The 12,558-nt window shown below is 39.1% G+C and overlaps 1 protein-coding gene across 2 annotated transcripts in view; it reads right to left on the minus strand.

Moving 5' to 3' along the window:
- Positions 1-10,632, minus strand: part of IGF1R (insulin like growth factor 1 receptor) — a 183,084-nt gene extending 172,452 nt beyond the window's left edge. For both annotated transcript variants that reach the window (XM_075858234.1, XM_075858233.1), the window contains exon 1: positions 9,821-10,632. In XM_075858234.1, the coding sequence (XP_075714349.1) occupies positions 9,821-9,935 (115 nt within the window). In that variant the 5' untranslated portion in view covers positions 9,936-10,632. The remainder of the gene's footprint in view (positions 1-9,820) is intronic.
- Positions 10,633-12,558: the final 1,926 nt, after the last annotated feature.

Below are 12,558 nucleotides of genomic sequence, written 5' to 3' on the forward strand. Positions count from 1 at the left end.
AAATACTATATCTGTACCAGCTCATGAGTATGGCAACAAGCTCCGTGGCATCAACCTGAGGGGACCAGAATATTTTACATTGTCTTTATAGGAGGTGACTTCTTACAGATTAGTGCTCCCCATCACTATCCTAAAAAAGGTTTCACCCATTACCATGTATCTAGAGGAATAGATATGAATATACTGTCCACGTTTAGGGAGTGCCTTTGGGAAGTATAGTTTGTTTATACACAGTCGCCGGTCAAGTCCCTGGTGGCCCTTCAGATCCTCCTCTGCGAAACACTATAATCTATTAGACATAGCGAGAGAGAGCGCGCGTGCGAGAGAGAGAGAGTGTGAGTGAGAAATTACATTGTGAGCCCCATTGTGGACAGGGACTGATGTGACTGGTGACAAGCTTTGCACGATACTGTGGAATATGTTGGCACTATAAAAGCAACAGGCAATAAATATGAAAAAGAAGAAGTCTAGAAAACAGCACTTTTTCAGATAGTCACATACAGGAAGATTTAGAGGTCAGTGGGACATTAGTTCATTTGCAGACTACATAGTATCAGTCAAATTGGCATTTGGACTAGTTTTACTGCCACCCAAGTCTTTAGGATTGTGTCGATCCCTGGACTAATATCCCATATATGTAGAATATCATTTAGAAATCCTTTCTTATTGTTTATCTTCTAATGCTCACATATTGCCCTGAGCATTGTGCTGGTTCATAGGAGACGTGGTGAGAACCGCACTTGACATAAAAGGAGAGTGAAGGCAGCGCTAAGAAGATGGCACGGTTAGTAGAGATTAAGGTGAATGGTGGCAATCCATGTACAGCACTGCCAAATAGGTCATCTCTATATAAGCAACAGGAAATATTGGGTTCCAGACAAAACAAACACACTGCAAATTAAGATTAGACAGAAAATAAGAAAAAAAAAAAACACGAGTAAGACCGGCAATAGAACAAAGAACGAAAAAAAACTATGAAGGTTAAAAAGTTCCCATAAACAATCTTTAAAATAGGAAAATGCAAATGTGAGCATTACTTTTATGAACTACATTTTTTTTATTTTAAACCATACAAAGATATCAATAACACGTAGCATCTTATTCCCAACAATGACTACTTGTCAGGTCAATTATGATGCATAGAATACAGTGAGTTTTCCACAAACATAAATAAAGGAGATGACTGTAGATATAAGTAGTGGCCCTTGTAAATCACGCAGGGTCTCCACAATCAGTCCAATCTCATAAGAGCGTGTGTGAGAGAAGCAGGACTTCCTCTACAGACAATTCTGCAAAACTATTGCGAGCCCGATATCTTTAGAAAATCTGTAGAAGTCGTTTCAGGGCAAACCTTCCGGAAACTAAGAGACTCCCAGCATCCGAGCTGTAGTATCAACAGTAAACTGGAAATGAGGTCAATAATGCAGCATAACCCAGCAGCACAAGTGGCCGGGCACCTGCTATGACCAGGCACAACCCAAAAAAAAAATGACTTCAACTGCGCAGTTTATAGAAAAACTGAGGCACATCGTATTTACACGCTGGGGTAGAGGATCAGATAGGCTGAAAGATCAGTCAACAATACAAACGTTTTTTCAGATGTGCAATTTGGATAGTGTCAAGTCTATATCTTTAAAGCCAACACACCCCTAGTCTAATACAAATATGGCACATTTTTGAGAAGATCATGCATGCTATGAAAAGTATTCCTTGCTAACCAAACACGAGTACAATCACAGATCAGGATACAGTAAAATCCACAAAAACATCTCAAATAATTAAATGCAGCTCTGAAAACAGCATAAGAAAAAAAAAAAAAAAAAGGAAAGAAAGCTACACACAATACTGCAGAGGAGTCTGCGCTCCACGAGGGAGAGCGTGGAGCATTGCAGAGCACAGCTGGCTTGAGGCACAGACCAGAGTCTGGGAGGAATCTACTATTGTGTAGAAGAAGTTATAGCAGAAATATAGCTCTACTCCAGGCAATTTCCTCTACTAGACTGCAAGGGCACGAGCAGGACATTAGGGTCACGTGGGATTCTTAGTCTCTGTGTTTAAGTGGACTCATTGAGAAAACACGTGGCGCTACAAACACAGATAAAAACCAAGATGGTTAACCTTCTAACTGATGTGCTGCAGATAAAAACACTCCAGTCTGCAAAAGCATTACACGGCCCTCAAGTCACAAAGGAGAAAAATCCAAGACCGGAGCAGAAACTGTACAACACAAAGCCGGCTGACCAAGTAATGGCCTATGCCAAGAATGCAAACAACATACAGGAGGCCAATCTGAATCACTGGAAGTGGTTGAAGAGATTGACTACAATCTCCGAACAAAAAAAGGAGATGAGCAAAATGTTACACTCAGACCATGGTGTGGATCATCAATTTACTGTAGTTTAGGAGCCAGCATGACACTTGTAGTAGCCAGGCAAAAAGAAATTCTATAGACCTCAACAGAAAAGAGCCGAAAAAGATGAGGTTGGTACGGACGTGGCAAATATATTGCACCAAGGAGGTTGCTGTGAATGCACACCAAAAATGTACTACAATTCTGCCACGTCTGAACTCAACTTTAGGCTCCAGCAGCAAATTCCTAGATAAATTGGCTACCTGACTCCTGGATATGTCCAGCCCTGTGGTACATTGACAAATTTCAAACTGAACATACTGAGATTTTTCCTTCTTCTATTACACACACAATTGATAGCCGATTGCATAGATTAAATAACTACAAAATTTAAAAGAACTAGAACTTTCATATTAGTATTAATGGATAAAAAAAAAAAAGTTTCTGACTTTCATCACAATAAAGTTAAGCCGTGGCTGAAAAAAAATAAAAAAATAAAAAATATACTGAAGCAAATATATTAACATCTGCTATTAGGTCAATGATCACCTCCAACCTGACTCTTCCGAACCATTTCCCACTTCGGCATTCAATGGTTACAAAAGCGGACGTAGGCTTTGTTTCCATCACGTTTAAGCTCTACGTTTGGCCTATACACAGGGAAACGCTCCCAACATCTGCACCAAAAGTATCCAAGGAGCTCCATACACCCGATGAAGGCAAAAAGACCGTCCTTTTGGCGTTTATCAGGCTGGTATACGCAAGTATATGTTTTGTTTTTGCTGTATAGAAAAACCATCAACTACGCTTTCCTATGCAGAAGCGTGCCGCAAAAATAACCTTGCCTGATGAAGACACATAAGTAGTCTCGAAAGCTTGCTATTTGTCGCCATCTTTCATTTAGCAATTAAAACGTATCAACTACAGAGGACTCACGCTCCCTTTTTGGTAGTGAATTGTCGCTTAGGCGCCATTGAATTGTACAAGCGCATTTATCAGAGAATACGTTTATGGGTGGTCAAGGGAGATAGCTGTTGGCTGAACTTTCTTTTGCCGTCAACTATCTTATGTGTATAACCAGATGAAGCCTCCCTAAAGCCTTAAATGACTGGTCAATCTGGTCAGAAATTTTATATGAAATCTGCAATTTTGGCTGAAACTTTGTTTCCCCTAAAGATCAGCCATAAATTGGCCACTTACTTTCTGCCAAATTACTGATATACAAAATACACTGAAGTTTATGCAACAACTGGCTGATCAATGGGCAAGAGGACATTGAAAAAAGAAAAAACATGCAATTTTATAGCACATCTGATGACATTCATCTCTGGAAATATTTAGTTTGTGGACATCCTTCTTTTGGCCAGTTGAAATGGTTTATGGTCAAATTCAGTTTTCCTTTAAACACGTTTACCCAAACAAAACTTTAATGTGCTTTCCACCAAAACAGACATGACCTCTATCTGCCGGGACATGTATCAAAAGTGTTGTTTGCCTATGCAGCATTTTATAGATGTCTTACAACATAAACGGAGGGCAAGTCTGTGAATGTTTAGCCGATCATACCACTACTCCTTTATTAAAAAAATACATATGTTGCGGAGCTACAATCCCTTTTAGAAAATCAAAAACTGTTGGAGAATTTGGTAATAGCTTAAAATTGCTGCAAGTGTGTAAATAAAAACTGGTGCCCATTGAATACACTATTTTATGGCATAGGAAGGATTGTACATAATCCTCACTATGTTTTAAACATCCCCCTACTCAACCCCTACTAGTAGTTATGGTAATCTGGACCAGATAAAAGATTTAGTCCTTTTTGTTTACAGGCAAAACCAAATAGCAAGAACAAATCCATCAAGCAGTTAAAAAAAGACCCTAACCAAACGGATGCCCCAAGTAGTCAGGCATCACGTATCGTACAACAAAAAACGACTTATTGAAAGGCTTCTAGTATGAAGTGGATATGCGTAGATACAAAGATTTACCTATAATGAGTGACAACCCTAGCCGAATGATGTAAATGACCAAAGATAACAGACTTGACACGCTATCTATGGATGGAAATTTTCTAAAATGTAAAAATAACTTCACACCTACATCTGGTAAAACTAAACTGAGCAGCACAAAAAAACAGTAATGTGCTAAAAAGGGAAAAACATGGATTGTTCTTTACATTATAAATCTAATAATCTTTCTATTATTTACAGACAGCTTTATATTTTATTCTCTAACTATAAAGCTCAAATGTTTGCTTTGTTTACATCTTTCCGATAGAGAAAGTGACTTATTTCTGTGTCCAACACCAAATAAGACATAGGAATTATGTATAAGGATTAAGAACAGAGGGATTGTCACGCTAAAATAGATAACAAGCAAGTCGTTGCCAATTTCACAATATTTTTGCCCTACGTGAATCTAAAAACATTTCACTGTTCTCAGCATCTTCTTCACAGTCCTGTCAAACTGCACTTCAAAAACGGTTGCTGACCCTTTGTTCCGGACCTCTACGTAGCTTAGATGTTCACTTATTATATAGGATAGATAGATATATATATCAATTTTAAACGAAATAAAAGCATATAAAAAACAAAGTTCTATGATATAACAAAAAAGCTAAACTGTTTTTGTTTGATTTTTTAAAACTAAATTATCTATAGCCCTTTTATAGTTGACTAAATTTTTTCTTAAATCATAACATTTTATACATTATTTACAGTCTCTAGATTTCCTAAAACTGCCAAAAATATACAACTGTAATATAAAATTAAGAGCTTAATATCCTGTAGGAGTACAACCCCTTATAATTTGGTAACTAATAAACCAGGGATTATTGATATTGTTGCAGACAACAGAAAATGTATAACGTAAGAACAAAAACCATCACCTATATCTGGGATGAACCAAGTCAACTACAGATACAAAACTTTCTCGTTTTCAGTTACAAAAAGTAATTTCCTAAATTACACAAGTTACAATTTATCAGAAAAGAAAAATGCCACCAACAATTGATCTTGCATACATTTCATGAAGGGAGATCAAATCTTACATGAAAGTCTGGAGCAAGAGCTCTTGGATAAAACATAACAACATACATAAAAGTGATAGGAATAACTAAAATTAATGCTTAAAAAATAAATAAGTAATTAAAAAAGGCAAAAACATTTTTTTACACAATACTTTTACTCTTTATTAATGAGGGCAAAAACAAGTATATTAAGGCAACAAGTTTGTCATAAGACATCCCACGGTAAAGAGGTTTACCAGCAAAGGGCGATTTTCCATCCCTACATTAGAGCTAAAAAGTATTTAAAAAATGTTTACAGGCTAAAACATGTGAAGAGTCATTAAAAGTGATGACGTAAAGAGATGTTTATTATATGTTGTGATCAAAGCCAGAGGAAGAAAAAATACAAAACTATTTTATGTGACTGTCACTCCTCGTTTTCACAGTCATCTCAATGGCACGCTTTATATAGCAGACTTCTTATACATAATTATAAACAGCACCTTACCAAACCTGAAGGAAGATATAGAACATAAAATAATCGAGCAAGCCTTGTAAGAAAATAAAATGCTGGATAATTCCACATATAAAAAATAAATATATATACTAGCTTGCTTTATTATTATCATCTTTGTATACAAGCTTGTATTATTATTATTACTAGCTTATTTTATCAATTTTTAATTATCGATGTTACTAGATTATTTTATCAATTTTTAATAATAGTTATTAGCTTATTTTATCCATTTTTAATTATCTTTGTTGTTATTACTAGCTTATTTTATCAATTGTTTAAGTTCTGCACTTCGTTTTCTTCCAAATTCTGAAACGATAAAAGTTTTTGTTCTTTTGTAAAAACGTGACACCCGTCTTGTTTGGAGTACGGCTTCCAAAATGATTTTTACGTCAAGACCCGCCAAGTTGTATCATTTAATTGTAATTGTATACATAATGAATATTTCGAATGTATACGTTGTAATATTGACTTTCCTGGAGACTCTCCACCTGTTGAGTCTGTAAACTATGAAAAAACACCATCAAGTAAAGATAAAGTTCTTAAAAAGAGCACCCCCAGCATAGAGTTATGAAAAACAGCGCTCGGTCTGAGCATTCCCACTCCGTAGAACTAGTTAAAGCTTGTAAACAAGGAGGTAGTAAGTGCGTAGTACAGGATTAGCCAGGACCACCGGTCGCACGCCACTCCCCCTATGAGGAAAGCATCAGGTCTCAAACACAAAGGATCTTTATAAATCAAACCAAGGAGGCACCAGAGCAAAATCCTTTCAGCAGACATATGGGATATTAAAAGACAAGACTCAATATCCCCAACACAAAAACTACATTTTTGATGTTTAGTTTTTTGATGATTATTATTAGTAATAGGTCGACTTGAGATTCCTTTTATTTTGGAGACGGACGAAGGCTATGTGACCCCACAAACAAAGCCCTGTCTGTAGGAGATCTATGCAGAGATGCCTCATTTCCTACACGACTAAAAATAACAGCCAGCAGAAATAAACCTTTAACTCCTCCGCTGCCAAGCACACACTTGTACGTAAACACACAGGTAGGATTTCTAAGCGTCTACGAAGAGTAAACATGGGAAAGCAACCAGATCAGTCTAATCCCCAGACACAAGGCTGAAACCAGAAAGCTGGCGCTCGGTCACAGTTAATCCAAAACTACTGTATATAGTATGGGCCTCCCGGACAAATAATAGCGCAGCCATTGTATACAGTGGAGACTTCTGTTCCATGTTGACAGAGCACTTGATGAGTGTAGTAGTAATATAGCGACTATGAATGGCCTCAGTACAGCGGATATTCCATCACATCCACGTACATAAGATTGATCAATAACATGTCCTTGGCTCAGAAGCTTACACTCCATGTGTGAGGTGTATATACGGCTCCGTAGGCAGCTGGATTACACAGTGCTGTATACTCATACATCTATATGGTAGATTTCAATCATATGATCCAATATGAATTCAACTTGGAAGCAATTGTCGAGTTGTCACAAACACAAAGATATTTTCATAATCCAAACAATTTTAAGAGCAAAAAGCACAACTATAAAATGTTTAATTGCCCCAAACTTCCAGTTATTAGTGGATGATGTTAATAATGACTAGAAGCCCTAAATATCATCGAATAAAGTCAGTAAGATTTCATACAGATTTTCATTGGTCTGAAATGAATGGACCCCAACTCACGCTGCAATTGCCCAGCTGGTACAGATAGATTTCTCCCCAATCAGACCGATCTTACAGATATTGAAATTGGTCTGAATTGGCCGTTTACACACAGATATTTAGTTAAAATAAACTCAATTCTCGTCTCATCTTTTATGATCTTCCTACAATAAAACGGTCCTATTCCTTATATAGAGTTGTCTTTCAGATCTCTCAACTACTGTTAACACACTACAACCATGGAGATTGGCCGACAAGTCAGATCAGTTTTTAGGTAGATTTCAATTAGATTGGCCATTTACACACTTCAATTTAGATTGATATTGGGCTGATTGGATAGAAATTAGACAGATATTTGTCGGTGTAAAGGTACCTTTAGGTTCTATTTTCAGAAGGATCACAATGAATTTTAACTGATCCCAGCGAGTTATAATGGGGTCCTGGAAGGTTTACAGTATTTTTCAAGATCATCTCCGCAGACTACGCTATACTTGCTGTCAAAAACACACCGGAAACCCAAACAGAACACAGCCCAAGTATGAACACAGCCCATGTGACTGATCCATTGAATCGAGTCTAAAGCTCTAGCCTTAGGACATGTTTACAAGGACATATTTGTGGTCCAAGAACCTTACATAACAGATGGGTTTGCAACCCAGTTGAGTAATGTTTTCCAAGTAAAAGCTCTTCCACATACTGGGAACCATTTTTGGCAGATTATATACATAAGTGTAGACAACGCATCACTGAAACGAGCCCTTATACAAAAGCCAAGATCCTCAACACAATGAGGATCGCTGCTGAGCATACAGGTGATACAGCATGGCTGCTCACAATCTAGAGGGGAGAGTCCACCCACAGACGCCAGGAAAGTAGAAAAACCTTGTGACTAAACAAGCTACTAATAGGATCATCGTGGAGATTTGGCAGTAGCTGCCCGTCCGACTAACCAGCGCCTCAATAGTAGAAGCGATCAGAATGATGGTCAAATTGGAGGTGAATCGCCCCGGGTATGTCCAGCTCACCATACGCTGACAATACAGCTGTGTGAATGTGCTCTAAAACATCTATTAACCCTGTCCTGTCCTCAAAGGCATATATATATAATTTTATTTTTTCAACAACAGCATTACAAGAGGAGCTGCTATTATTATAAATCATCCTCACATATGTAAGAAAACAGATAATAGAACCAGGTCAGAAATGCTTGATAACAGGGAACAACAGATTGAACCCTACAGCACAGTAAATGAAGATCAGACAGACTTAGGGTGTCCCTTTATGGAGAAGTATGAGGTTGTCACAGCAGGGTTCCACCTTACCATGTGTTATTATAGAAAACAGCTGGAACACTAATATATTACACCACATTAGGGACCAAAATAAAAGTCCTTTCCTGTCATTTTTTTGTCAACAGTAAATAAGGGGTCACATATGACATGTAAACAAGCCCTTATCTACATTATTGTTATACACGGAGCCCTCATCTCTACAGGACATGTATGTGGAGGCTGAATCACATGTAAACACAGGTACCAGTCTGATGAACCAGTGACTTGCATGGACTGATGTCTCAAACCTAGCCAGAAAAATTCATGCCATGTACCAGCGTGCCACCCTACACAATGTACCAGTGAGCCACCACTGCCCATAGACGGAACCATATACCACGTGACAATGGATGGTTATAGATAAACACTGCGTCTACAGCACAAAACAACCAGATCCCATCACCGAGAATTTAGATTATTTTTTTTAAGGATAATTGCGGAGATTGGTTCAGGAATATTATTCTGGTCCCTGATAATAATTGCCTGGTGTTGGGTAACCTGGCGACCTGTGATGGCACAGAGGACATGCTGCCCACGGAAGGTCAGGTAGGGAACCAGTGTGATCGATCATTCGGTGACTATCTCTGGGCAGCTTTACCTAACACAACCTCTGTGCCCAGGTGGTCACAAAACACATGTGATAGAATACAGATGGCGTAGGGAGGTGGTCTGCAACCTGTTGCTATGAAACTACAACGCCCAGCATTCTTTACCAAAGTGCACGCTCAGCGTAGTAGTTTGCCAACATTGGAAAGCCACAGGTTGCTGACCCGTCCTGTTGAGCATTATAAAGCATACGATATAATGGGGCATCCCCAGCAGTGAGCGCAGCGCTGAGACCTGCTCCCTCCACGTGTATGACGAGGACATCATCAGCACAGACCAGACAGTCTCCCACGGGGGGAGGAGAGGGGCAGACACCCGAACCAGACACTCACCTTTCCCACCCAGGGGCCCCAGGCACTGGCCCGGGCACAGGCACAACAGCAGCAGTAGGAACAGGGGGGCTCCCGAAAGCCAGGCCGGAGCCCCATAGCCCGATCCGGCCTTCATCTCCACAGAAGAGTAGTATGCGCCACTCCGATCACATCCACAGCAGCCCCAAAGTGCCCGGGATAAAGATGGCGACCGGAGCCCACACACACTGACCCGATATATGTATATATAATGTGTATATAGTCCGTGGACCGTGACCTTGCCCGGTTCCCCCGGGAGACTGTGGGGTATGTTCTTTGGTTCAGCCCCGGGAAAACACTGAGCAGCGTGACCCGAGATGGGGGGAGGTTATGACCCCAGATACCTCCCCTGTGATAGAAGGGGCGCAGTCACGTGACGCAGACGCCCGCGGGTGTCCCCGCTCTCCGGGATGTAGTAGTAGTAGTAATAGTAACAGCCGGGTGTAGTATACAATAACGCAAGGGCTCCGTGTCAGCGCCGCCGCCACTGGGACGTGAGGAACAGGCAGTAGACACCCGCAGTGTACGGCACTAGCAGCTCCGAGTCCTCAGCCTCCATGTCACCCGACTCACTCCCGGAGCTCAGCCCGCAGGAGGCCGCTGCGGGACCAATGAATGGAAGAGTCTCCCCCCTCCTCCGCCGCCGCCGTCGGCCTCTCACTCCCGGGCCGCTGAAGGTCAGAGTAGACGCGGTAAACGTTAAGTGCGGCGGGGTCAGTCAGTGAGCGGGCTCTGTGTGCTGCGGGTGTCCGGCTGCGGCGCTCTCATTGTGTGATCCCTCTCTCTGCCTCTATGTGACGTTAATGCTGTAAACAACAGGCTGAGCGCCGCACACTCACATACACACACAGCCACGGGCGGACGGCAAAACACGGACTGGAGACACAGCAGGAATAACAACAACAACAACACCACTAATAATCTACTATGCATACTTATACTACACATACACAATACTACTGTGATCTACTATGCATACTAATGCTATACTACACATACACAATACTACTGTGATCTACTATGCATACTAATACTATACTACACATACACAATACTACTGTGATCTACTATGCATACTAATACTATACTACACATACACAATACTACTGTGATCTACTATGCATACTAATACTATACTACACATACACAATACTACTGTGATCTACTATGCATACTTATACTACACATACACAATACTACTGTGATCTACTATGCATACTAATACTATACTACACATACACAATACTACTGTGATCTACTATGCATACTAATACTATACTACACATACACAATACTACTGTGATCTACTATGCATACTTATACTACACATACACAATACTACTGTGATCTACTATGCATACTAATACTATACTACACATACACAATACTACTGTGATCTACTATGCATACTAATACTATACTACACATACACTATACTGCTGATCTACTATGCATACTTATACTACACATAAACAATTCTACTGTGATCTACTATGCATACTAATACTATACTACACATACACAATACTACTGTGATCTACTATGCATACTTATACTATACTACACATACACAATACTACTGTGATCTACTATGCATACTTATACTATACTACACATACACAATACTACTGTGATCTACTATGCATACTAATACTACACATACACAATACTACTGTGATCTACTGTGCATACTAATACTACAATACACATACACAATACTACTGTGATCTGTGCATACTAATATACACTACACATACACAATACTACTGTGATCTACTATGCATACTAATACTATACTACACATGCACTATACTACTGTGATCTAGTGTGCATACTAATACTACACATACACTATACTACTGCTGATCTACTATGCATACCAATACTACACATACACAATACTACTGTGATCTATGAATACTAATACTATACTACACATACACAATACTACTGTGATCTACTGTGCATACTAATACTATACTACACATACACAATACTACTGTGATCTACTGTGCATACTAATACTATGCTACACATACACAATACTACTGTGATCTACTGTGCATACTAATACTACACTACACATACACTATACTACTGTGATCTACTGTGCATACTAATACTATACTACACATACACAATACTACTGTGATCTACTGTGCATACTAATACTACACTATACATACACTATACTACTGCTGATCTACTATGCATACTAATACTATACTACACATACACAATACTACTGTGATCTACTATGCATACTAATACTATACTACACATACACTATACCACTGCTTATCTACTACGCATACAAATATTATACTATACTACACATACACTATACCACTGCTGATCTACTATGCATACTTATACTATCCTATACTACACAATACTATTGCTGATCTACTATGCATACTAATACCATACTATACTACACATATACTATACCACTGCTGATCTACTATGCATACTAATACTATACTACACATACACCATACCACTACTGATCTTCTATGCATACTAATACTATACTACTACACATACACTATACCACTGCTGATCTACTATGCATACTAATACTATACCATACTACACATGCACTATACCACTGCTGATCTACTATGCATATTAATACTACACTATACTACACATACAATATACCAATGCTGATCTACTGTACATACTAATACTATACTATACTACACATACACTATACC

Source organism: Rhinoderma darwinii, chromosome 3 (genome assembly GCF_050947455.1).
Source record: "Rhinoderma darwinii isolate aRhiDar2 chromosome 3, aRhiDar2.hap1, whole genome shotgun sequence".
Classification (NCBI taxonomy): Eukaryota; Metazoa; Chordata; class Amphibia; order Anura; family Rhinodermatidae; genus Rhinoderma; species Rhinoderma darwinii.